This window comes from Phyllobates terribilis, unplaced genomic scaffold, assembly GCF_046119375.1.
Source record: "Phyllobates terribilis strain yellow unplaced genomic scaffold, ASM4611937v1 Scaffold_4__5_contigs__length_816908805, whole genome shotgun sequence".
Taxonomy (NCBI): domain Eukaryota; kingdom Metazoa; phylum Chordata; class Amphibia; order Anura; family Dendrobatidae; genus Phyllobates; species Phyllobates terribilis.
The window spans coordinates 799774031-799801521 of record NW_027362764.1 but is presented as its reverse complement, the minus strand read 5'-3'; the positions used below and the strand labels follow the sequence as shown (position 1 = coordinate 799801521).

General features: G+C 54.9%; 1 protein-coding gene across 30 annotated transcripts in view; it reads left to right on the top strand.

The window, feature by feature from the left end:
* Positions 1-27491, top strand: part of SCRIB (scribble planar cell polarity protein) — a 185625-nt gene that overhangs the window by 108259 nt on the left and 49875 nt on the right. For 21 of the 30 annotated variants that reach the window (XR_012320202.1, XR_012320197.1, XR_012320195.1 and 18 more), the window contains 11 exons: positions 11634-11726; positions 14854-15204; positions 16750-16824; positions 17710-17754; positions 21758-21796; positions 23105-23200; positions 23287-23334; positions 23430-23574; positions 25461-25632; positions 25727-25804; positions 26480-26665. Coding sequence is in view for 20 of the 30 variants with exons in the window: in XM_073680016.1 (XP_073536117.1) it covers positions 11634-11726; positions 14854-15204; positions 16750-16824; positions 17710-17754; positions 21758-21796; positions 23105-23200; positions 23287-23334; positions 23430-23574; positions 25461-25632; positions 25727-25804; positions 26480-26665 (1328 nt within the window). In the remaining 10 variants the exon portion in view is untranslated. The remainder of the gene's footprint in view (positions 1-11633; positions 11727-14853; positions 15205-16749; positions 16825-17709; positions 17755-21757; positions 21797-23104; positions 23201-23286; positions 23335-23429; positions 23575-25460; positions 25633-25726; positions 25805-26479; positions 26666-27491) is intronic. The other 9 variants (XM_073680026.1, XM_073680029.1, XM_073680028.1 and 6 more) reach the window with 5 other exon arrangements.

The following is a 27491-nucleotide window of genomic DNA, read 5'->3' as shown; positions in this document are numbered from 1 at the left end:
TAATGTATGTACACAGTGACTGCACCAGCAGGATAGTGAGTGCAGCTCTGGAGTATAATACAGGATGTAACTCGCGATCAGTAATGTAATGTATGCGCACAGTGACTGCACCAGCAGGATAGTGAGTGCAGCTCTGGAGTATAATGCAGAATGTAACTCAGGATCAGTAATGTAATGTATGTACACAGTGACTGCACCAGCAGGATAGTGAGTGCAGCTCTGGAGTATAATACAGTATGTAACTCAGGATCAGTAATGTAATGTATGCGCACAGTGACTGCACCAGCAGGATAGTGAGTGCAGCTCTGGAGTATAATACAGGATGTAACTCAGGATCAGTAATGTAGTGTATGTACACAGTGACTCCACCAGCAGAATAGTGAGTGCAGCTCTGGAGTATAATACAGGATGTAACTCAGGATCAGTAACGTAAGTATGTACACAGTGACTCCACCAGCAGAATAGTGAATGCAGCTCTGGAGTATAATACAGGATGTAACTCAGGATCAGTAATGTAATGTATGTACACAGTGACTGCACCAGCAGAATAGTGAGTGCAGCTCTGGAGTATAATACAGGATGTAACTCAGGATCAGTAATGTATGTACACAGTGACTGCACCAGCAGAATAGCGAGTGCAGCTCTGGAGTATAATACAGGAGGTAACTCAGGATCAGTAATGTAATGTATGTACACAGTGACTGCACCAGCAGGATAGTGAGTGCAGCTCTGGAGTATAATACAGGATGTAACTCAGGATCAGTAATGTAATGTATGTACACAGTGACTGCACCAGCAGAATAGTGAGTGCAGCTCTGGAGTATAATACAGGATGTAACTCAGGATCAGTAATGTAATGTATGTACACAGTGACTGCACCAGCAGAATAGTGAGTGCAGCTCTGGAGTATAATACAGGAGGTAACTCCGGATCAGTAATGTAATGTATGTACATACACAGTGACTGCACCAGCAGAATAGTGAGTGCAGCTCTGGGGTATAATACAGGAGGTAACTCAGGATCAGTAATGTAATGTATGTACACAGTGACTGCACCAGCAGGATAGTGAGTGCAGCTCTGGAGTATAATACAGGAGGTAACTCAGGATCAGTAATGTAAAGTATGTACACAGTGACTGCACCAGCAGAATAGTGAGTGCAGCTCTGGAGTATAATACAGGATGTAACTCAGGATCAGTAATGTAATGTATGCGCACAGTGACTGCACCAGCAGAATAGTGAGTGCAGCTCTGGAGTATAATACAGGAGGTAACTCAGGATCAGTAATGTAATGTATGTACACAGTGACTGCACCAGCAGAATAGTGAGTGCAGCTCTGGAGTATAATACAGGATGTAACTCGGGATCAGTAATGTAATGTATGCGCACAGTGACTGCACCAGCAGGATAGTGAGTGCAGCTCTGGATTATAATACAGGATGTAACTCATGATCAGTAATGTAATGTATGTACACAGTGACTGTACCAGCAGAATAGTGAGTGCAGCTCTGGAGTATAATACAGGATGTAACTCAGGATCAGTAATGTAATGTATGTACATAGTGACTGCACCAGCAGAATAGTGAGTGCAGCTCTGGAGTATAATACAGGATGTAACTCAGGATCAGTAATGTATGTACACAGTGACTGCACCAGCAGAATAGTGAGTGCAGCTCTGGGGTATAATACAGGATGTAACTCAGGATCAGTAATGTAATGAAATGTACACAGTGACTGCACCAGCAGAATAGTGAGTGCAGCTCTGGAGTATAATACAGGAGGTAACTCAGGATCAGTAATGTAATGTATGTACACAGTGACTGCACCAGCAGAATAGTGAGTGCAGCTCTGGGGTATAATACAGGAGGTAACTCAGGATCAGTAATGTAATGTATGTACACAGTGAATGCACCAGCAGAATAGTGAGTGCAGCTCTGGGGTATAATACAGGATGTAACTCAGGATCAGTAATGTAATATATGTACACAGTGACTGCATCAGCAGAATAGTGAGTGCAGCTCTGGAGTATAATACAGGAGGTAACTCAGGATCAGTAATGTAATATATGTACACAGTGACTGCACCAGCAGAATAGTGAGTGCAGCTCTGGAGTATAATACAGGAGGTAACTCCGGATCAGTAATGTAATATATGTACACAGTGACTGCACCAGCAGAATAGTGAGTGCAGCTCTGGAGTATAATGCAGGAGGTAACTCCGAATCAGTAATGTAATATATGTACACAGTGACTGCACCAGCCGAATAGTGAGTGCAGCTCTGGAGTATAATACAGGAGGTAACTCAGGATCAGTAATGTAATATATGTACACAGTGACTCCACCAGCAGAATAGTGAGTGCAGCTCTGGAGTATAATACAGGATGTAACTCAGGATCAGTAATGTAATGTATGTACACAGTGACTGCACCAGTAGGATAGTGAGTGCAGCTCTGGAGTATAATACAGGATGTAACTCAGGATCAGTAATGTATGTACACAGTGACTGCACCAGCAGAATAGTGAGTGCAGCTCTGGAGTATAATACAGGATGTAACTCAGGATCAGTAATGTAATGTATGTACACAGTGACTGCACCAGCAGAATAGTGAGTGCAGCTCTGGAGTATAATACAGGATGTAACTCAGGATCAGTAATGTAATGTATACGCACAGTGCCTGCACCAGCAGGATAGTGAGTGCAGCTCTGGAGTATAATACAGGAGGTAACTGAGGATCAGTAATGTAATGTATGTACACAGTGACTGCACCAGCAGAATAGTGAGTGCAGCTCTGGAGTATAATACAGGAGGTAACTCAGGATCAGTAATGTAATGTATGTACACAGTGACTGCACCAGCAGAATAGTGAGTGCAGCTCTGGGGTATAATACAAGATGTAACTCAGGATAAGTAATGTATGTACACAGTGACTGCACCAGCAGAATAGTGAGTGCTGCTCTGGAGTATAATACAGAATGTAACGCAGGATCAGTAATGTATGTACAGAGTGACTGCACCAGCAGAATAGTGAGTGTAGCTCTGGAGGATAATAGAGGATGTAACTCAGGATCAGTAATGTAATGTATGTACACAGTGACTGCACCAGCAGAATAGTGAGTGCAGCTCTGGAGTATAATACAGGAGGTAACTCAGGATCAGTAATGTAATGTATGTATACAGTGACTGCACCAGCAGAATAGTGAGTGCAGCTCTGGAGTATAATACAGGAGGTAACTCAGGATCAGTAATGTAATGTATGTACACAGTGACTGCACCAGCAGAATAGTGAGTGCAGCTCTGGGGTATAATACAGGAGGTAGCTCAGGATCAGTAATGTAATGTATGTACACAGTGACTGCACCAGCAGAATAGTGAGCGCAGCTCTGGAGTATAATACAGGAGGTAACTCAGGATCAGTAATGTAATGTATGTACACAGTGACTGCACCAGCAGAATAGTGAGTGCAGCTCTGGGGTATATTACAGGATGTAACTCAGGATCAGTAATGTAATGTATGTACACAGTGACTGCACCAGCAGAATAGTGAGTGCAGCTCTGGAGTATAATACAGGATGTAACTCAGGATCAGTAATGTAATGTATGTACACAGTGACTTCACCAGCAGAATAGTGAGTGCAGCTCTGGAGTATAATACAATATGTAACTCAGGATCAGTAATGTATGTACACAGTGACTGCACCAGCAGAATAGTGAGTGCAGCTCTGGGGTATAATACAGGATGTAACTCAGGATCAGTAATGTAATATATGTACACAGTGACTGCATCAGCAGAATAGTGAGTGCAGCTCTGGAGTATAATACAGGATGTTACTCAGGATCAGTAATGTAATGTGTGTACACAGTGACTGCACCAGCAGAATAGTGAGTGCAGCTCTGGAGTATAATACAGGATGTAACTCAGGATAAGTAATGTATGTACACAGTGACTGCACCAGCAGAATAGTGAGTGCTGCTCTGGAGTATAATACAGGATGTAACGCAGGATCAGTAATGTATGTACACAGTGACTGCACCAGCAGAATAGTGAGTGCAGCTCTGGAGTATAATACAGGATGTAACTCAGGATCAGTAATGTAATGTATGTACAGAGTGACTGCACCAGCAGAATAGTGAGTGTAGCTCTGGAGGATAATAGAGGATGTAACTCAGGATCAGTAATGTAATGTATGTACACAGTGACTGCACCAGCAGAATAGTGAGTGCAGCTCTGGAGTATAATACAGGATGTAACTCAAGATCAGTAATGTAATGTATGTACACAGTGACTGCACCAGCAGAATAGTGAGTACAGCTCTGGGGTATAATACAGGAGGTAACTCAGGATCAGTAATGTAATGTATGTATACAGTGACTGCACCAGCAGAATAGTGAGTGCAGCTCTGGGGTATAATACAGGATGTAACTCAGGATCAGTAATGTATGTACATAGTGACTGCACCAGCAGAATAGTGAGTGCAGCTCTGGAGTATAATACAGGATGTAACTCAGGATCAGTAATGTAATGTATGTACACAGTGACTGCACCAGCAGAATAGTGAGTGCAGCTCTGGAGTATAATACAGGATGTAACTCAGGATCAGTAATGTATGTACACAGTGACTGCACCAGCAGAATAGTGAGTGCAGCTCTGGAGTATAATACAGGATGTTACTCAGGATCAGTAATGTAATGTATGTACACACTGACTGCACCAGCAGAATAGTGAGTGCAGCTCTGGAGGATAATACAGGATGTAGCTCAGGATCAGTAATGTAATGTATGTACACACTGACTGCACCAGCAGAATAGTGAGTGCAGCTCTGAAGTATAATACAGGATGTAACTCAGGATCAGTAATGTAATGTAACTACACAGTGACTGCACCAGCAGAATAGCGAATGCAGCTCTGGAGTATAATACAGAAGGTAACTCAGGATCAGTAATGTAATGTATGTACCCAGTGACTGCACCAGCAGAATAGTGAGCGCAGCTCTGAAGTATAATACAGGATGTAACTCAGGATCAGTAATGTAATGTATGTACACAGTGACTGCACCAGCAGAATAGTGAGTGCAGCTCTGAAGTATAATACAGGATGTAACTCAGGATCAGTAATGTAATGTAACTACACAGTGACTGCACCAGCAGAATAGTGAGTGCAGCTCTGGAGTATAATACAGGAGGTAACTCAGGATCAGTAATGTAATGTATGTACACAGTGACTGCACCAGCAGAATAGTGAGTGCAGCTCTGGAGTATAATACAGGGTGTAACTCAGGATCAGTAATGTAATGTATGTACACAGTGACTGCACCAGCAGAATAGTGATTGCAGCTCTGGAGTATAATACAGGATGTTACTCAGGATCAGTAATGTAATGTATGTACACAGTGACTGCACCAGCAGAATAGTGAGTGCAGCTCTGAGGTATAATACAGGATGTAACTCAGGATAAGTAATGTATGTACACAGTGACTGCACCAGCAGAATAGTGAGTGCTGCTCTGGAGTATAATACAGGATGTAACGCAGGATCAGTAATGTATGTACACAGTGACTGCACCAGCAGAATAGTGAGTGCAGCTCTGGAGTGTAATACAGGATGTAACTCAAGATCAGTAATGTAATGTATGTACACAGTGACTGCACAAGCAGAATAGTGAGTGCAGCTCTGGGGTATAATACAGGAGGTAACTCAGGATCAGTAATGTAATGTATGTACACAGTGACTGCACCAGCAGAATAGTGAGTGCAGCTCTGGAGTATAATACAGGAGGTAACTCAGGATCAGTAATGTAATGTATGTACACAGTGACTGCACCAGCAGAATAGTGAGTGCAGCTCTGGAGTATAATACAGGATGTAACTCAGGATCAGTAATGTAATGTATGTACACAGTGACTGCACCAGCAGAATAGTGAGTGCAGCTCTGGAGTATAATACAGGAGGTAACTCAGGATCAGTAATGTAATGTATGTACACAGTGACTGCACCAGCAGAATAGTGAGTGCAGCTCTGGAGTATAATACAGGATGTAACTCAGGATCAGTAATGTATGTACACAGTGACTGCACCAGCAGAATAGTGAGTGCAGCTCTGGAGTATAATACAGGATGTTACTCAGGATCAGTAATGTAATGTATGTACACACTGACTGCACCAGCAGAATAGTGAGTGCAGCTCTGGAGGATAATACAGGATGTAACTCAGGATCAGTAATGTAATGTATGTACACACTGACTGCACCAGCAGAATAGTGAGCGCAGCTCTGAAGTATAATACAGGATGTAACTCAGGATCAGTAATGTAATGTAACTACACAGTGACTGCACCAGCAGAATAGCGAATGCAGCTCTGGGGTATAATACAGGATGTAACTCAGGATCAGTAATGTAATGTATGTACACAGTGACTGCACCAGCAGAATAGTGAGCGCAGCTCTGGAGTATAATACAGGAGGTAACTCAGGATCAGTAATGTAATGTATGTACCCAGTGACTGCACCAGCAGAATAGTGAGCGCAGCTCTGAAGTATAATACAGGATGTAACTCAGGATCAGTAATGTAATGTATGTACACAGTGACTGCACCAGCAGAATAGTGAGTGCAGCTCTGAAGTATAATACAGGATGTAACTCAGGATCAGTAATGTAATGTAACTACACAGTGACTGCACCAGCAGAATAGTGAGTGCAGCTCTGGAGTATAATACAGGATGTAACTCAGGATCAGTAATGTAATGTATGTACACAGTGACTGCACCAGCAGAATAGTGAGCGCAGCTCTGAAGTATAATACAGGATGTAACTCCGGATCAGTAATGTAATGTAACTACACAGTGACTGCACCAGCAGAATAGTGAGTGCAGCTCTGGAGTATAATACAGGATGTAACTCAGGATCAGTAATGTAATGTATGTACACAGTGACTGCACCAGCAGAATAGTGAGTGCAGCTCTGGAGAATAATACAGGAGGTAACTCAGGATCAGTAATGTAATGTATGTACACAGTGACTGCACCAGGAGAATAGTGAGTGCAGCTCTGGAGTATAATACAGGATGTAACTCAGGATCAGTAATGTAATGTATGTACACAGAGACTGCACAAGCAGAATAGTGAGTGCAGCTCTGGAGTATAATACAGGATATAACTCAGGATCAGTAATGTAATCTATGTACACAGTGACTGCACCAGCAGAATAGTGAGTGCAGCTCTGGAGTATAATACAGGATGTAACTCAGGATCAGTAATGTAATGTATGTACACAGAGACTGCACAAGCAGAATAGTGAGTGCAGCTCTGGAGTATAATGCAGGATGTTACTCAGGATCAGTAATGTAATGTATGTACACAGTGACTGCACCAGCAGGATAGTGAGTGCAGCTCTGGGGTATAATACAGGATGTAACTCAGGATCAGTAATGTAATGTATGTACACAGTGACTGCACCAGCAGAATAGTGAGTGCAGCTCTGGAGTATAATACAGTATGTAACTCAGGATCAGTAATGTAATGTATGTGCACAGTGACTGCACCAGCAGGATAGTGAGTGCTGCTCTGGAGTATAATACAGGAGGTAACTCAGGATCAGTAATGTAATGTATGTACACAGAGACTGCACAAGCAGAATAGTGAGTGCAGCTCTGGAGTATAATGCAGAATGTAACTCAGGATCAGTAATGTAATGTATGTACACAGTGACTGCACCAGCAGAATAGTGAGTGCAGCTCTGGAGTATAATACAGGATGTAACTCAGGATCAGTAATGTAATGTATGTACACAGAGACTGCACAAGCAGAATAGTGAGTGCAGCTCTGGAGTATAATGCAGAATGTAACTCAGGATCAGTAATGTAATGTATGTACACAGTGACTGCACCAGCAGGATAGTGAGTGCAGCTCTGGAGTATAATACAGTATGTAACTCAGGATCAGTAATGTAATGTATGCGCACAGTGACTGCACCAGCAGGATAGTGAGTGCAGCTCTGGAGTATAATACAGGATGTAACTCAGGATCAGTTATGTAATGTATGTACAGTGACTGCACCAGCAGAATAGTGAGTGCAGCTCTGGAGTATAATGCAGGATGTTACTCAGGATCAGTAATGTAATGTATGTACACAGTGACTGCACCAGCAGGATAGTGAGTGCAGCTCTGGAGTATAATACAGTATGTAACTCAGGATCAGTAATGTAATGTATGCGCACAGTGACTGCACCAGCAGGATAGTGAGTGCAGCTCTGGAGTATAATACAGGATGTAACTCAGGATCAGTTATGTAATGTATGTACAGTGACTGCACCAGCAGAATAGTGAGTGCAGCTCTGGAGTATAATACAGGATGTAACTCAGGATCAGTAATGTAATGTATGTACACAGTAACTGTACCAGCAGAATTGTGAGTGCAGCTCTGGAGTATAATACAGGCTGTAACTCAGGATCAGTAATGTAATGTAGGTACACAGTGACTGCACCAGCAGAATAGTGAGTGCAGCTCTGGAGTATAATGCAGGATGTAACTCAGGATCAGTAATGTAATGTATGTACACAGTGACTGCACCAGCAGAATAGTGAGTGCAGCTCTGGAGTATAATACAGGATGTAACTCAGGATCAGTAATGTAATGTATGTACACAGTGACTGCACCAGCAGAATAGTGAGTGCAGCTCTGAAGTATAATACAGGAGGTAACTCAGGATCAGTAATGTAATGTATGTACACAGTGACTGCACCAGCAGAATAGCGAGTGCAGCTCTGGGGTATAATACAGGATGTAACTCAGGATGAGTTCAGGATCAGTGAGTGCAGCAGCAGAATAGTGAGTGCTGCTCTGGAGTATAATGCTGGATGTTGCGCAGTATCGGTGCAGGGTGTCGGTGATTATCCTTCTGTGATCTGGTTATTCTCTGGTTCTGGTGCAGTGCAGTGACGATACTTTCTGAGATTGCTGCTGACTTTTCCTCCATGTTCAGAGCTGTCGGTCGTCGGTCCGTCCATTACTTTAAAGCAGCAGTAAATTGAGATCACCCGGCATACCTTCCTGCTTTCTCTGCTAGAAAAGAACAAGATTTTGTGTTTTTAATTTTTACATGTAATAAAATATTGAACAGAAAAGTAAAAAAAAAAAAAAAAAAACACATCCGAAAAAAATTTTCCTTAAATATTTAAAGGTTTTTTCCCATGAAAGAAAGTTGATTTTAATCCATAGATCTTGGAATAATAATAACTTCCACAATTGGATGTTTCCATATAATGTTCCTGTGCTGAGATAATCCTATAAATGTCCCCTGCTGTGTATTGGCCGGGTCTGACCGTACAGGGACATGGTCTGATCATACCACAGCTCCTGGCAGGGGGAAGGAAAAGAGTATACAGACAGGACAGCAGGGGAGGACGCAGGAGAGTATACAGACAGGACAGCAGGGGAGGACGCAGGAGAGTATACAGACATTACAGCAGGGGAGGATGCAGGATAGTATACAGACAGGACAGCAGGGGAGGACTCAGGAGAGTATACAGACATTACAGCAGGGGAGGACGCAGGAGAGTATACAGACATTACAGCAGGGGAGGACGCAGGAGAGTATACAGACATTACAGCAGGGGAGGACGCAGGAGATTATACAGACAGGACAGCTGGGGAGGACGCAGGAGAGTATACAGACATTACAGCAGGGGAGGACGCAGGAGAGTATACAGACATTACAACAGGGGAGGACGCAGGAGAGTATACAGACAGGACAGCAGGGGAGGACGCAGGAGAGTATACAGACATTACAGCAGGGGAGGACGCAGGAGAGTATACAGACAGGACAGCAGGGGAGGACGCAGGAGAGTATACAGACAGGACAGCAGGGGAGGACGCAGGAGAGTATACAGACAGGACAGCAGGGGAGGACGCAGGAGAGTATACAGACAGGACAGCAGGGGAGGACGCAGGAGAGTATACAGACAGGACAGCAGGGGAGGACGCAGGAGAGTATACAGACAGGACAGCAGGGGAGGACGCAGGAGAGTATACAGACAGGACAGCAGGGGAGGACGCAGGAGAGTATACAGACAGGACAGCAGGGGAGGACGCAGGAGAGTATACAGACAGGACAGCAGGGGAGGACGCAGGAGAGTATACAGACAGGACAGCAGGGGAGGACGCAGGAGAGTATACAGACAGGACAGCAGGGGAGGACGCAGGAGAGTATACAGACAGGACAGCAGGGGAGGACGCAGGAGAGTATACAGACAGGACAGCAGGGGAGGACGCAGGAGAGTATACAGACAGGACAGCAGGGGAGGACGCAGGAGAGTATACAGACAGGACAGCAGGGGAGGACGCAGGAGAGTATACAGACAGGACAGCAGGGGAGGACGCAGGAGAGTATACAGACAGGACAGCAGGGGAGGACGCAGGAGAGTATACAGACAGGACAGCAGGGGAGGACGCAGGAGAGTATACAGACAGGACAGCAGGGGAGGACGCAGGAGAGTATACAGACAGGACAGCAGGGGAGGACGCAGGAGAGTATACAGACAGGACAGCAGGGGAGGACGCAGGAGAGTATACAGACAGGACAGCAGGGGAGGACGCAGGAGAGTATACAGACAGGACAGCAGGGGAGGACGCAGGAGAGTATACAGACAGGACAGCAGGGGAGGACGCAGGAGAGTATACAGACAGGACAGCAGGGGAGGACGCAGGAGAGTACACAGACATGACAGCAGGGGAGGACGCAGGAGAGTACACAGACAGGACAGCAGGGGAGGACGCAGGAGAGTACACAGACAGGACAGCAGGGGAGGACGCAGGAGAGTATACAGACAGGACAGCAGGGGAGGACGCAGGAGAGTATACAGACAGGACAGCAGGGGAGGACGCAGGAGAGTATACAGACAGGACAGCAGGGGAGGACGCAGGAGAGTATACAGACAGGACAGCAGGGGAGGACGCAGGAGAGTATACAGACATTACAGCAGTGGAGGACGCAGGAGAGTATACAGACAGGACAGCAGGGGAGGACGCAGGAGAGTATGCAGACATTACAGCAGGGGAGGACGCAGGAGAGTATACAGACAGGACAGCAGGGGAGGACGCAGGAGAGTATACAGACAGGACAGCAGGGGAGGACGCAGGAGAGTATACAGACAGGACAGCAGGGGAGGACGCAGGAGAGTATACAGACAGGACAGCAGGAGAGGACGCAGGAGAGTATACAGACAGGACAGCAGGAGAGTATACAGACAGGACAGCAGGGGAGGAAGCAAAGGGGCACATTTATAGGATTATCTCCGCACAGGAGCATTATATGGAAACATCCAATTGTGGAATTTATTATTATTCCAAGATCTATGGATTAGAATCAACTTTTGTTCGTGGGAAAATCCCTTTTAAGTTTATAGATGTCTCTGTTCTTATGGACTTTTCCCTTTAAATAATATGAAAATTAGCGTGCTCCCATCACCTTGTATTTGATCAGACAGTGATGTCAGTGATGATACATGCATCATCCCTAGGAGAGCAGAGTAAGGCCAGCGCACAGGCAGGAAGTGTTGTCATAGGGGCAGCTGCGCCATTTTCTGTGTCGGGTGCATAGGCTGTGGTGTCCTCACCCTCCTCTCATCTCCTCTGTGATTTGCAGGGATTTACCACAACGACGACTACTGAACCAATCAGACTCGACTACAAGACGCTGGCAGCTCTACCCAGCAGCGGGCTGCCCAAAGGGAACAGGGTAAGTGGCAGAGCAGACGCCTCCACAGCTGTGCTCTCCTACTGCAGGACGGCAGCCCTGGAATTGAGCTGACTGATGGTGTAGAGACTGACCATGGCTCTCTGTGAGGTTGGCGCTGGGCTGTGATGGTCTCTTGCCCTCTGGTTGGCGCTGGGCAGTGATGGTCTCTTGCCCTCTGGTTGGCGCTGGGCAGTGATGGTCTCTTGCCCTCTGGTTGGCGCTGGGCAGTGGTGGTCTCTTGCCCTCTGGTTGGCGCTGGGCAGTGGTGGTCTCTTGCCCTCTGGTTGGCGCTGGGCAGTGGTGGTCTCTTGCCCTCTGGTTGGCGCTGGGCAGTGACGGTCTCTTGCCCTCTGGTTGGCGCTGGGCAGTGACGGTCTCTTGCCCTCTGGTTGGCGCTGGGCAGTGACGGTCTCTTGCCCTCTGGTTGGCGCTGGGCAGTGACGGTCTCTTGCCCTCTGGTTGGCGCTGGGCAGTGACGGTCTCTTGCCCTCTGGTTGGCGCTGGGCAGTGACGGTCTCTTGCCCTCTGGTTGGCGCTGGGCAGTGACTGTCTCTTGCCCTCTGGTTGGCGCTGGGCAGTGACGGTCTCTTGCCCTCTGGTTGGCGCTGGGCAGTGACGGTCTCTTGCCCTCTGGTTGGCGCTGGGCAGTGACGGTCTCTTGCCCTCTGGTTGGCGCTGGGCAGTGACGGTCTCTTGCCCTCTGGTTGGCGCTGGGCAGTGACGGTCTCTTGCCCTCTGGTTGGCGCTGGGCAGTGACGGTCTCTTGCCCTCCGGTTGGCGCTGGGCAGTGACGGTCTCTTGCCCTCCGGTTGGCGCTGGGCAGTGACGGTCTCTTGCCCTCCGGTTGGCGCTGGGCAGTGACGGTCTCTTGCCCTCCGGTTGGCGCTGGGCAGTGACGGTCTCTTGCCCTCTGGTTGGCGCTGGGCAGTGGCGGTCTCTTGCCCTCTGGTTGGCGCTGGGCAGTGGCGGTCTCTTGCCCTCTGGTTGGCGCTGGGCAGTGGTGGTCTCTTGCCCTCTGGTTGGCGCTGGGCAGTGGTTGTCTCTTGCCCTCTGGTTGGCCCTGGGCAGTGGTGGTCTCTTGCCCTCTGGTTGGCGCTGGGCAGTGGTGGTCTCTTGCCCTCTGGTTGGCGCTGGGCAGTGGTGGTCTCTTGCCCTCTGGTTGGCGCTGGGCAGTGGTGGTCTCTCTGTGTGAGGTTGGTATCAGGGTCGGTGGCTTTCGGGTGGGGGATGTTTGTGGAATGTGGTGTTTATTTGGGAATGTGTCAGGATCTATTCCTGCCTCGCTGGCAGCTGCCATCCCCAGCGCCTCCTCCCCGGCGTCCCCTCCTCCACCGGTCACTATTTTTGGCCGCCCTCGTGCCGTCCTGGTAGACTGGTGTGAGGGGCACAGAGCGCACGGCGTACATCAGACCTGTGAGTACTGGCCGCCTTTCCTTCCCTTCTGTCCCCTGTGTGTGGTGACCGGCGCCCGGCTGTGAGGGTCTGCATAGGTGATGTCATTACTATGGGTCAGTGCAGGATCAGCCATTTCAGGCTAGGGAGAGGTGTCTGTTGCTCTCTGGTATCAGCCATTTACGGTTGGGTAAATACTGCATTTAGCCTCAGCCGAGGGTGACCCTTCTCACTAGCGCCCCATGTAGATCAGTTTGGGGGGCTTTATCCTCTAGTTTCGGGGAGCAGTAATAACGTCTCCTTCCCTCCTCAGGAGCTTCTGGATGTGAGTGTGCACTCAGGTGGTGCGAGGAGTTCTGATGGGCAGCTGGGGGCGCTGTGGGTGGGCACACACAGGTTATATGCGGGGTGTACATATATAATCTGTGAGGCCCTGTGCTGCGTAAAGATCAAAATGAAAAGTTTTATAACTTGTATTGTCAGTTCTCATGATCTCTGCTTGCTGTCAGTGAGGGGTCACAGGAATCCCCCCCCATCCCCATCCTGCCAACACTGCTGCACTGACACATTGACACGATGCATCAGGGCATTATGGGCTTAGCATGGAAAATCTGCAGCAGCGAGCGGGACGTGACAAGACGCGCTCTGTGTAATGACTGCAAGCAGAGATCGGAGGGGGGGTCCGCCATCATGTAGATCCCGCGCTGCACCGCCGGTCACCGCTCTGCACTATCCTCAGTCCTCCTATCCTGTCTCATTTGCCCCCTCCCTCTTTTTCTTCTCTTGTTCCCTCCCACCCTCTTCTTGTCACTCTTGATATCCCCAATCCCCTTTTTTTGTCTTGTCGCCCCCTCCTCTCTCGTCTTGTCGCCCCCTCCTCTCTCGTCTTGTCGCCCCCTCCTCTCTCGTCTTGTCGCCCCCTCCTCTCTCGTCTTGTCGCCCCCTCCTCTCTCGTCTTGTCGCCCCCTCCTCTCTCGTCTTGTCGCCCCCTCCTCTCTCGTCTTGTCGCCCCCTCCTCTCTCGTCTTGTCGCCCCCTCCTCTCTCGTCTTGTCGCCCCCTCCTCTCTCGTCTTGTCGCCCCCTCCTCTCTCGTCTTGTCGCCCCCTCCTCTCTCGTCTTGTCGCCCCCTCCTCTCTCTCGTCTTGTCGCCCCCTCCTCTCTCTCGTCTTGTCGCCCCCTCCTCTCTCTCGTCTTGTCGCCCCCTCCTCTCTCTCGTCTTGTCGCCCCCTCCTCTCTCTCGTCTTGTCGCCCCCTCCTCTCTCTCGTCTTGTCGCCCCCTCCTCTCTCTCGTCTTGTCGCCCCCTCCTCTCTCTTGTCTTGTCGCCCCCCACCTCCTCTCTCTCGTCTTGTCGCCCCCCACCTCCTCTCTCTCGTCTTGTCGCCCCCCACCTCCTCTCTCTCGTCTTGTCGCCCCCCACCTCCTCTCTCTCGTCTTGTCGCCCCCCACCTCCTCTCTCTCGTCTTGTCGCCCCCCACCTCCTCTCTCTCGTCTTGTCGCCCCCCACCTCCTCTCTCTCGTCTTGTCGCCCCCCACCTCCTCTCTCTCGTCTTGTCGCCCCCCACCTCCTCTCTCTCGTCTTGTCGCCCCCCACCTCCTCTCTCTCGTCTTGTCGCCCCCCACCTCCTCTCTCTCGTCTTGTCGCCCCCCACCTCCTCTCTCTCGTCTTGTCGCCCCCCTCACCACCTCTGCAGGTTCTCTCCTTTTTTACCCTCTCCTCCTCTGTTGATCTTGCAGCTTCCCCTGGGAATGGACGCCTCCTGCCCTCTTGCCTCCTGCCCCCCCGCCCCCGTCCCTGTGGCCCTCGTCCACCCTGTCCCCACAGTTGTAGCCAATGGCCCGACCTGCCTTCCTGCCCCTCCGGTTACCCCGCCACCTTCTGTCCTGCCCTCCCACCCGGCGGCGCCCCCCTCATGTCAGGCGGATGCGGAGGAGGCGCTTGTGGACTGCCAGTCCATACTATTCAGTGAAAACCCCTTTGTGTTGGCAAACAAGAAGCGGTCGGGCTCCAGGGGCATCTCTCTGGGTGGTCCTCCCACAGGATACGGCAGCTCGGGGGTCCTGAAGACCACTGTGTACTCCAAGAAGGCAAGAGGCAGCGTGTGTGTGTTCTGCCCGTGTGTGCTGTGCCCACGTGTGAGCTTGCGCTGGCGGCCGGGGCACGGTGCCCGCAGTCTGTGTGCAGCATGAGGTGCCAGTCACCGGCTCTGTGCCCCGCGGGCGCTGCTGTTTACATTGTCACGTCTGTGCCCCACATGCTTCTGGCTGCAACAATCACCACACCCGTCCGTCATGTGTGTGCCCAGTGCTGTCAGTCCGGAGGGGCTGCCCCGGGGGGTTGAACTGCCATGTAGCAGCTGCCCAGGTATGTACTAATGCCCCGAGTGATGCCCCCAATAACCAGACCTCACAGGTCGCTGCAGATGATGCTCCCTGCCGTGCACCTGTGGGGTCCGTACATCACCGGAGGCAGGGGCAGCGCCTGTCCTCCGAGCCCTGCGCCCCTCCAGCCCCGGTCAGACTGGCAGCTGCACCCATCTAGTGATCTGAGAGTGTCGGCGCCCGGGCCCCGATGTGAGACGTGGCCCCTGGAAGGTCCCTGCTGATAACGGGGCCACAATTAGAAAGTGCGAGGCTTATCTCCTCATTCCAGGGATTGTCAGTCAGGTCCAGCTGTCACCACCCCCCATTGGGGATCAGACTGACGCCTGTCAGCAGGTGGGGGGCGCAGCTGTCCTCCCCGCCACTGCTCTGTGCCAAGGGCCTGACGTCCGCTCGTGGAGAAACACTCCCATCATCCCGATCCTCAGGAGTCCACAAAGCGATCTGTGAGATCCTGGGATGATGGGAGTGGTGCCCTGCGTTAGATTGTGAGTTCTGGAGTATACAGATGATGGGAGTCGTACATTGTGAGCAGGATATAGTCACTCCCATCATCCGGGACCTGGACTGCTTTGTCCAGTAGGTTTTCGCCATCATTGGGACCCTATCTGTAGATTGATGCAGAATCTCTGTTCTCTTCCCTGGAATGCTGGGAGTTGTAGTTCTGACAGTGCAGTAAGTGTTTGTGTTGTCTCCGTCCTTCCAGTGATGAGATTCTTGTATGGTGTCTCTGGCTGCATTTACTCCTCCGGCCTGCGGGGGGCAGTGTCACCACGGCTGTTTTGTGCTGCACTTCCTCCTCCGGCCTGCGGGGGCAGTGTCACCACGACTGTTTTGCTCTGCACTTTCTCCTCCGGCCTGCGGGGGCAGTGTCACCACGGCTGTTTAGTGCTGCACTTCCTCCTTCGGCCTGCGGGGGCCGTGTCACCACAGCTGTTTTGCGCTGCATTTCCCCCTCCGGCCTGCGGGGGCAGTGTCACCACGGCTGTTTTGCGCTGCATTTCCCCCTCCGGCCTGCGGGGGCAGTGTCACCGCGGCTGTTTTGTGCTGCACTTCCTCCTCCGGCCTGCGGGGGCAGTGTCACCGCGGCTGTTTTGTGCTGCACTTCCTCCTTTGGCCTGCGGGGGCAGTGTCACCGCGGCTGTTTTGTGCTGCATGTTCTGTACATCTAGAGACGGCGGAGCAGTGACCTGCGCTGGATGTTGTAATCTGACGCCACCACATCCTCACTCTCCTCTTCTTTCATTGCAGACACCATCTGCGGACTTCACAACTGGAAGCAAAAGAGAGTGCCCGTCGTCTCCTTCCCCGCCAGTTACGCAGCAGGTGAGGCGCGAGGCGTCAGGGCAGCAGTGACCGGGCCAGCCGAGGTGTCAGGGCCAGCCGAGGTGTCAGGGCCAGCCGAGGTGTCAGGGCCAGCCGAGGCGTCAGGGCAGCAGTGACCGGGCCAGCCGAGGCGTCAGGGCAGCAGTGACCTGGCCAGCCGAGGCGTCAGGGCAGCAGTGACCGGGCCAGCCGAGGTGTCAGGGCCAGCCAAGGCGTCAGGGCAGCAGTGACCGGGCCAGCCGAGGCGTCAGGGCAGCAGTGACCGGGCCAGCCGAGGCGTCAGGGCAGCAGTGACCGGGCCAGCCGAGGCGTCAGGGCAGCAGTGACCGGGCCAGCCGAGGTGTCAGGGCAGCAGTGACCGGGCCAGCCGAGGTGTCAGGGCCAGCCGAGGTGTCAGGCTCAGCTGCTGTTACTGTAAAGATTCCTCTCCCTGTTAGTTGGACAAACGCTCTAATTGACGTCATTATTTCCAATAATAGCAGTTGGGAAATATTACAGTGTTCATGCTGTTACTGTAAAGAACCCCTTCCTTTGTGCACAGCTGACACCCATCCCCCAGTGCCTTTACAACAACTCTTCCAGATTTTATTAATACCGACAGTGTCGCATTGGATTCTCCACTCGTGTTGTTCACGTTGGTTTTTATTTCACCAGCTCTTCCAGTTGAGTGATTCAGTTTATTCGCTGTTACTGTAAAGAATCCTTTCCTATAATAATGATTAGTTCTCCCTTTTAGTCATTTCATAAATGCTGGTCTTGATTTTTGGTATTACATCGTTATGCTGTGCAGGGATTTACCGCTGCTCTGCTGTTACTGTAAAGAATCCTTTCCAGTGTTTCTGCTCTTGAGGCCTGGTATATAGTTTTACACTCTGTTGTTTTCAGGCCCCAGGTCGCTCCTGTCACTTCACGGGCAGGGAGACTCGATTTGTAAGTGTCGCGGATCTGCCTCTGCTTTCTGCTTCCAGCGGACTCTGCCTGACGCTGGCTGCCGTAACCCTAATACTGTTATAACGGGGGAGGGGCTGCTCTGCCGTGTCTGCATGGTCCGTACCTGAGCGGAGCTGCCCCCGGTACCCACTATCTGCACATAGTCATGGCCGACAGTGTGGGTTCCAGAAAATGAAGTCTTTCTCCCAGAACATTATCACAATTCCCCACGTTTTGTCATAAACGGGTTTATTCCCTTTGTGTTTATTGGAAGAACACAAAAAAAACAGAAAAAAATGACAAATTTGGATATAATTTCACACAAAACCCCCAAAATGGGCCGGACAGGATTGTTGTCAACTTTCCAAAGTTGTGAGAAAACAACTTTGTTTCCAGCTTGTGATGCTCGTTCACACTCACCTGTAGCAAGTAACAGGTGTGGGCAACATGGAAGTCACACCTGACACCAGATAAAAAGGGAGAAGATTCAGTCTTTGCATTGTGTGTCTGTGTGTGCTACACTGAGCATAGAGAACAGAAAGAGGAGAAGAGAACGGTCTGAGGACTTGAGAACCAATTTGTTGAACATTATCACAAATCTGAAGGTTACAAGTCCATCTCCAGAGATCTTCATGTTCCTTTGTCCACAGAGCACAACATAATGAAGACGTTTACACCCCACGGCACTGCAGCTAATCTCCCTGGACGGCAGATAATTGATGAAAGGTTGCAGCGCAGGATAGTCCGGATGGTGGATAAGCAGCCCCAATCAAGGTCCAAAGAAATCCAAGCTGTCCTGCAGCCTCAGGGGGCATCAGTGTCAGCGAACTATCCGTCCACATGTGAATGACATGAAACGCTATGGCAGGAGACCCCGGAGGACCCCACTGCTGACACGGAGACATAAAAAAGCTAGACTGCAGTTTGCCAAAATGTACATAAGCTAGAATCCTTCTGGGAAAGCGTCTTGTGGAGAGATGAGACCAAGATAAAGCTTCTTGGTAAAGCACATCATTCTACTGTTTACCAAAAACGGAATGAGGCCTATAAAGAAAGAACACACTACCTACAGTCAGGTATGGTGGAGGGTCACAGATGTTTTGGAGTTGTTCTGCTGCCTCTGGCACTGGGGGCCTTGACTGGGTGATAGGCATCATGAAATCTGAAGATTACCAAAGGATTCTGGGGGGTAATGTAGTGACCCGTGTCAGAAAGCTGGGTGTGTGTCCTAGGTCATGGGTCTTCCAGCAGGACTATGACCCCAAACATACTTCAAGAAGCCCCCAGAAATGGATGGAACCAAAGCGCTGGAGAGTCCTGAAGTGACAGCAATGAGTCCGGATCTAAATCCCATTGATCACCTGGGGAGAGATCTTACAATGGCTGCTGGGAGAAGACGTCTTCACATATGAGAAGAAGAGTCCAAGACCCCAGCTGAGGAGGAAGAAGCTGATGGTTATAGGAAGCGACTGATCGCAGGGATTTATTCCACAGGGCGCAACCAAATAGGAGGGGAAACAATTCTGTCCGGACCATTGTTGGGGTTTTGCCTTTTTTCTCCTTTTGTGTTTATTGGAAAAACACAAGAAAAAAACAAACGTGGAAGAAAACGTGTGGAAGCGTGATGACGTTCTGGGAGCATCTCAGGGGTGCTGACACTTCCGGCCATGACGGTATGTAGGGGGACATCTGCTGGGCGGAGGAGGGGCAAGGAGACGTCCAGTCAGAATACCGACCCCAAGATAAACCGCCAGAAAGTGTCTGCTCCACAGTGCAGGAATAAAGCCGTCATATCGTGGGGCGACAGAAGAGGGGGCGACAGCTCTGCTGGGGGAAGGTGGGCACACGGGCCAGGCTGTCTACTGTAGGTAGCTGGGCACACGGGCCAGGCTGTCTACTGTAGGTAGGTGGGCACACGGGCCGGGCTGTCTACTGTAGGTAGGTGGGCACACGGGCCAGGCTGTCTACTGTAGGTACAGTAGGTGGGCACACGGGCCGGGCTGTCTACTGTAGGTAGGTGGGCACACGGGCCGGGCTGTCTACTGTAGGTAGGTGGGCACACGGGCCGGGCTGTCTACTGTAAGTAGGTGGGCACACGGGCCAGGCTGTCTACTGTAGGTACAGTAGGTGGGCACACGGGCCAGGCTGTCTACTGTAGGTAGGTGGGCACACGGGCCAGGCTGTCTACTGTAGGTACAGTAGGTGGGCACACGGGCCAGGCTGTCTACTGTAGGTAGGTGGGCACACGGGCCAGGCTGTCTACTGTAGGTAGGTGGGCACACGGGCCGGGCTGTCTGCTGTAGGTAGGTGGGCACACGGGCCAGGCTGTCTGCTGTAGGTAGGTGGGCACACGGGCCGGGCTGTCTGCTGTAGGTAGGTGGGCACACGGGCCGGGCTGTCTGCTGTAGGTAGGTGGGCACACGGGCCGGGCTGTCTACTGTAGGTAGGTGGGCACACGGGCCGGGCTGTCTACTGTAGGTAGGTGGGCACACGGGCCGGGCTGTCTACTGTAGGTAGGTGGGCACACGGGCCGGGCTGTCTACTGTAGGTAGGTGGGCACACGGGCCGGGCTGTCTACTGTAGGTAGGTGGGCACACGGGCCGGGCTGTCTACTGTAGGTAGGTGGGCACACGGGCCGGGCTGTCTACTGTAGGTAGGTGGGCACACGGGCCGGGCTGTCTGCTGTAGGTAGGTGGGCACACGGGCCGGGCTGTCTGCTGTAGGTAGCTGGGCACACGGGCCGGGCTGTCTGCTGTAGGTAGCTGGGCACACGGGCCGGGCTGTCTGCTGTAGGTAGCTGGGCACACGGGCCGGGCTGTCTGCTGTAGGTAGCTGGGCACACGGGCCGGGCTGTCTGCTGTAGGTAGCTGGGCACACGGGCCGGGCTGTCTGCTGTAGGTAGCTGGGCACACGGGCCGGGCTGTCTGCTGTAGGTAGCTGGGCACACGGGCCGGGCTGTCTGCTGTAGGTAGCTGGGCACACGGGCCGGGCTGTCTGCTGTAGGTAGCTGGGCACACGGGCCGGGCTGTCTGCTGTAGGTAGCTGGGCACACGGGCCGGGTTGTCTGCTGTAGGTAGCTGGGCACACGGGCCGGGCTGTCTGCTGTAGGTAGCTGGGCACACGGGCCGGGCTGTCTGCTGTAGGTAGCTGGGCACACGGGCCGGGCTGTCTGCTGTAGGTAGCTGGGCACACGGGCCGGGCTGTCTGCTGTAGGTAGCTGGGCACACGGGCCGGGCTGTCTGCTGTAGGTAGCTGGGCACACGGGCCGGGCTGTCTGCTGTAGGTAGCTGGGCACACGGGCCGGGCTGTCTGCTGTAGGTAGCTGGGCACACGGGCCGGGCTGTCTGCTGTAGGTAGCTGGGCACACGGGCCGGGCTGTCTGCTGTAGGTAGCTGGGCACACGGGCCGGGCTGTCTGCTGTAGGTAGCTGGGCACACGGGCCGGGCTGTCTGCTGTAGGTAGCTGGGCACACGGGCCGGGCTGTCTGCTGTAGGTAGGTGGGCACACGGGACGGGCTGTCTGCTGTAGGTAGGTGGGCACACGGGCCGGGCTGTCTGCTGTAGGTAGGTGGGCACACGGGCCGGGCTGTCTGCTGTAGGTAGGTGGGCACACGGGCCGGGCTGTCTGCTGTAGGTAGGTGGGCACACGGGCCGGGCTGTCTGCTGTAGGTAGTTGGGCACACGGGGCTGTGCTGTCTACTGTAGGTAGGTGGGCACACGGGGCAGGTGACCTCTCCGCTGGGGGGTCCAGGTGGCAGGGATTCGTGTGCAGCGGTGCATGGTACTGATCAGGTGACACCACTAGTCCGGTGGTCCTGCCGCACATGTATGGTGGTCTCGCTCATACATGTCTGTGGCCTGCTGGTTGCTCCTCTGGTGCTGGCTGGTGTCTTCCTCTGTACGGTGTGGCTCCTCTGGATGATGGGGATAGTAGTAATGTCGGCCTTTCGTGCCCCGGGGGGCGCTGCGGATCTACTTACTAACTGTTCTCTGTTCTGTTTCAGGCGTCCATTAACTTTTTGAGCCAAAGTGACAGCCGGCCGGTAAGTGAGGTCACATGACAGGGCAGTGTACGGGGCTCTCCCGCCACCGGCTCTCCCGCCGCCGCCGCTCTCCCGCGGCTTTCACACCGCCGCCGCTCTCCTGCTGCCGCCGCTCTCCCCCGGCTCTCACACCGCCGCTGCTCTCCTGCTGCCGCCGCTCTCCCGCGGCTCTCAGACCGCCGCAGCTCTCCCGCCGCTCTCCCGCGGCTTTCACACCGCCGCCGCTCTCCCGCCGCTCTCCCGCCGCTCTCCCGCGGCTTTCACACCGCCGCCGCTGTCCCGCGGCTTTCACACCGCCGCCGCTGTCCCGCGGCTTTCACACCGCCGCCGCTGTCCCGCGGCTTTCACACCGCCGCCGCTGTCCCGCGGCTTTCACACCGCCGCCGCTGTCCCGCGGCTTTCACACCGCCGCCGCTGTCCCGCGGCTTTCACACCGCCGCCGCTGTCCCGCGGCTTTCACACCGCCGCCGCTCTCCCGCGGCTTTCACACCGCCGCCGCTCTCCCGCGGCTTTCACATCGCCGCCGCTCTCCTGCTGCCGCCGCTCTCCCGCGGCTTTCACACCGCCGCCGCTCTCCCGCGGCTTTCACACCGCCGCCGCTCTCCCGCGGCTTTCACATCGCCGCCGCTCTCCTGCCGCCGCTCTCCCCCGGCTCTCACACCGCCGCCGCTCTCCCGCGGCTCTCACACCGCTGCGGCTCTCCCGCCGCCGCGGCTCTGCCGCCGCTCTCCCGCGGCTCTCCCGCCGCCGCCGCCGCTGTCCTGCGGCTTTCACACCGCCGCCGCTGTCCCGCGGCTTTCACGCCGCCGCCGCTGTCCCGCGGCTTTCACGCCGCCGCCGCTGTCCCGCGGCTTTCACGCCGCCGCCGCTGTCCCGCGGCTTTCACGCCGCCGCCGCTGTCCCGCGGCTTTCACGCCGCCGCCGCTGTCCCGCGGCTTTCACGCCGCCGCCGCTCTCCCGCGGCTTTCACGCCGCCGCCGCTCTCCCGCGGCTTTCACGCCGCCGCCGCTCTCCCGCGGCTTTCACGCCGCCGCCGCTCTCCCGCGGCTTTCACGCCGCCGCCGCTCTCCCGCGGCTTTCACGCCGCCGCCGCTCTCCCGCGGCTCTCACGCCGCCGCCGCTCTCCCGCGGCTCTCACACCGCCGCCGCTCTCCCGCGGCTCTCACACCGCCGCCGCTCTCCCGCCGCGGCTGCCTTCCGCTGACTCCTGTGGTGCCCGGTCTGGGGGCATCTCATTAGATCTTTTACGTTGGTGAGGCTTTCTCTGCCATCTTGCACTTAGGCTTCGTTACTTTGTGTCGTCTCCAGACTACTCCATCCTCCCCCAGCGATGGCCTCCACACCAGGCACGTATACAAGACATTGGCCGCCATCCCCTCCGCGCACCCCGGCGCCGAGCAGCAGGTAGGTGCCTCACCAGCAGCCGCGCGGCTACATCCGGTCAGCTGACCTCGCCAGATTGTGCAACTGAACGCTCTCATCTCCTCCAGGACCCTTCAAGCCCCCGGACCCCCGACCATCCTTGTGTGACTCCAGAGGTGAGTGTGCCCACCTCAGTGCAGGGTGAGGGGCTCACTATGGAGCTGCCGACATTGGGGGTGTTGTCCTTTGTGACCCCCATTTCTATTTTCAGGGTCTGGACAGCCCCGAGCAGCGCACCTTCCGAGAGAGACAGAAATACTTTGAGATGGACATGAAGCAGCAACCGAGCGACCGACCCCCGAAGCGCGTGTCCCTGGTGGGGGAGGACGATCTGCGGAAGATGAAGGAAGAGGAAGGTGGGTGCTGAGGCCGAGAGGTCCACGAGGACGCAGTGTCTGCTATCCTCTCTGGGGGCAGCTCGGCCCCTCTATGTGACACCAGTACCGACCCCCCCCATGTGACACCAGTGCCTCTCGTCCTCCCTGGGGGCAGTACGGACCCCCCTATGTGACACCAGTGCCTCTCGTCCTTTCTGGGAGCAGTACGGACCCCCCCATGTGACACCAGCGCCTCTCGTCCTCCCTGGGGGCAGTACGGACCCCCCCCATGTGACACCAGTGCCTCTCGTCCTTTCTGGAAGCAGTACGGACCCCCCCAATGTGACACCAGTGCCTCTGGTCCTCCCTGGGGGCAGTACGGACCCCCCCATGTGACACCAGCGCCTCTCGTCCTCCCTGGGGGCAGTACAGATCCCCCCCCCATGTGACACCTGCGACTCTTGTCCTCCCTGGGGGCAGTACAGACCCCCCCATGTGACACCAGCGACTCTCGTCCTCCCTGGGGGCAGTACGAACCCCCTATGTGACACCAGCAACTAGTCCTCCCCGACCCCACGCAATGTAACACCAGCGACTCTCGTCCTCCCTGGGGGAAGTACAGACCCCCCCCCCATGTGACACCAGCGCCTCTCGTCCTCCCTGGGGGCAGTACAGACCCCCCCATGTGACACCAGTGCCTCTCGTCCTCCCTGGGAGCAGTACGGACCCCCCATGTGACACCAGTGCCTCTCATCCTCCCTGGGGGCAGTACAGACCCCCCATGTGACACCAGTGCCTCTCGTCCTCCCTGGGAGCAGTACGGACCCCCCATGTGACACCAGTGCCTCTCATCCTCCCTGGGGGCAGTACAGACCCCCCATGTGACACCATTGGCTCTCGTCCTCCCTGGGAGCAGTACGGACCCCCCATGTGACACCAGCACTTCTTGTCCTCCCTGGGGGCAGTACGAACCCCCCATGTGACACCAGCATCTCTTGTCCTCCCTGGGGGCAGTACGGACCCCCCCCATGTGACACCAGTGCCTCTCGTCCTTTCTGGGAGCAGTACGGACCCCCCCAATGTGACACCAGTGCCTCTGGTCCTCCCTGGGGGCAGTACGGACCCCCCATGTGACACCAGCGCCTCTCGTCCTCCCTGGGGGCAGTACAGACCCCCCCATGTGACACAAGCGCCTCTCGTCCTCCCTGGGGGCAGTACAGACCCCCCTATGTGACACCAGTGCCTCTCGTCCTTTCTGGGAGCAGTACGGACCCCCCATGTGACACCAGTGCCTCTCGTCCTTTCTGGGAGCAGTACGGACCCCCCCATGTGACACCAGTGCCTCTCGTCCTCCCTGGGAGCAGTACGGACCCCCCATGTGACACCAGCGCCTCTCATCCTCCCTGGGAGCAGTACGGGCCCCCCCATGTGACACCAGCGACTCTCGTCCTCCCTGGGGGCAGTACAGATCCCCCCCCATGTGACACCTGCGACTCTCGTCCTCCCTGGGGGCAGTACAGACCCCCCCATGTGACAACAGCGACTCTCGTCCTCCCTGGGGGCAGTACGAACCCCCTATGTGACACCAGCAACTAGTCCTCCCCGACCCCACCCAATGTGACACCAGCGACTCTCGTCCTCCCTGGGGGAACTATAGACCCCCCCCCCATGTGACACCAGCGCCTCTCGTCCTCCCTGGGGGCAGTACAGACCCCCCATGTGACACCAGTGCCTCTCGTCCTCCCTGAGAGCAGTACGGACCCCCCATGTGACACCAGTGCCTCTCATCCTCCCTGGGGGCAGTACAGACCCCCCATGTGACACCAGCATCTCTTGTCCTCCCTGGGGGCAGTACAGACCCCCCATTTGACATGTGACACCAGCGCCTCTCGTCCCTTATCTTCTCTTGTGCGTTTATTTCTCAGCCCGTAGGATCCAGATGAAGCGGGAGCAGCTCCTACGAGAGGTGGAAGAGCGGACCCCGGGGGACTCCAGTCCAAGGACGGTGGGACCCAGCACCCCGACCAGCGTGTTCATAGAGGGTGTTGAGTACAAGGTGGAGCGTGTGGATGGTGGGAGTCTTTCCTCGCTGACCGGGTGAGAGTCCTACTCTGTCTTGGGTGGTGCTGGCTGTGGCCGGTGGGTTTGGGATGTCGGGGGTCTCTGCTGACATTGTCTCTGTATTTTGCAGGTTCTCCCCATCAGAGTCTCAAAGGAATTCCCTGGAGGACGCCTTCCGCCTGGAGCAGCGGCCAAGCTCCATGTCCGGGTCAGATATGTGTCCTTCATCCTTAAGTTGTCTGTTCATGTCAACATTGGGGGTGTCATCGTGGGGGGGCACAACCTGTAGGCCTCCTCCCGGCCTCGGCGCGGCTCGCCCTCCTCCTCCCGGCCTCGGCGCGGCCCCCCCTCGCCCTCCTCCTCCCGGCCTCGGCGCGGCCCCCCCTCGCCCTCCTCCTCCCGGCCTCGGCGCGGCCCCCCCTCGCCCTCCTCCTCCCGGCCTCGGCGCGGCCCCCCCTCGCCCTCCTCCTCCCGGCCTCGGCGCGGCCCCCCCTCGCCCTCCTCCTCCCGGCCTCGGCGCGGCCCCCCCTCGCCCTCCTCCTCCCGGCCTCGGCGCGGCCCCCCCTCGCCCTCCTCCTCCCGGCCTCGGCGCGGCCCCCCCTCGCCCTCCTCCTCCCGGCCTCGGCGCGGCCCCCCCTCGCCCTCCTCCTCCCGGCCTCGGCGCGGCCCCCCCTCGCCCTCCTCCTCCCGGCCTCGGCGCGGCCCCCCCTCGCCCTCCTCCTCCCGGCCTCGGCGCGGCCCCCCCTCGCCCTCCTCCTCCCGGCCTCGGCGCGGCCCCCCCTCGCCCTCCTCCTCCCGACCTCGGCGCGGCCCCCCCTCGCCCTCCTCCTCCCGGCCTCGGTGCGGCCCCGTTTTCCTGATCTCTGCCCTTTCGCCCCCTTAGTTTGAGTCCTATATACCCCAGCGGCACGGACGGAGCGGCTCCTGTGCGCACTGCCAAGGCGGAGCGACGTTTGCAGGAGCGGCTGAGGGTGCAGAGCCCGGAGCTCACCGAGCAGGAGATGCAGCTGTCACCTGCGGAGCGCAGAGCACTACAGGCCGAGAAAAGAGCAATGTGGAGAGCGGCCAGGTGAGAACCGCAGAGGAGCCAGCGCTGCGCAGGGGGAAGAGTCAGCCTGGCAGCTTATAGGGGCATTGTGGGTGTGGTTACAGCAGGCGATCCGGTCCTGCAGATGATGAGTGTGAGTGGTGTGAGGTCCTGCCTGGTGTACAGACAAAACCATCACCCCCATCATCCTGCCCCCTCATTATCCCTCTTCATCCTTCTGCCTCATCTTCCTCTCATGTGCTCTCCTCCCCTTCTGACGTATCAAGGGTCTCTCCCCTCTGTGGTTAGATGGCCGGGGGTCTCACCCTCTGTGGGTGGATGCACGGGGGGGTCTCGCCCCTCTGTGTGGGTGGATGCACGGGGGGTCTTGACCCTCTGTGGGTGGATGCACGGGGGGGTCTTGCCCCTCTGTGGGTGGATGCACGGGGGGGTCTTGCCCCTCTGTGGGTGGATGCACGGGGGGTCTCTCCCCTCTGTGGGTGGATGCACGGGGGGTCTCTCCCCTCTGTGGGTGGATGCACGGGGGGTCTCTCCCCTCTGTGGGTGGATGCACGGGGGGTCTCTCCCCTCTGTGGGTGGATGCACGGGGGGTCTCTCCCCTCTGTGGGTGGATGCACGGGGGGTCTCTCCCCTCTGTGGGTGGATGCACGGGGGGTCTCTCCCCTCTGTGGGTGGATGCACGAGGGGTCTCTCCCCTCTGTGGGTGGATGCACGGGGGGTCTCTCCCCTCTGTGGGTGAATGCACTGGGGTCTCTCCCCTCTGTGGGTGGATGCACTGGGGTCTCTCCCCTCTGTGGGTGAATGCACTGGGGTCTCTCCCCTCTGTGGGTGGATGCACTGGGGTCTC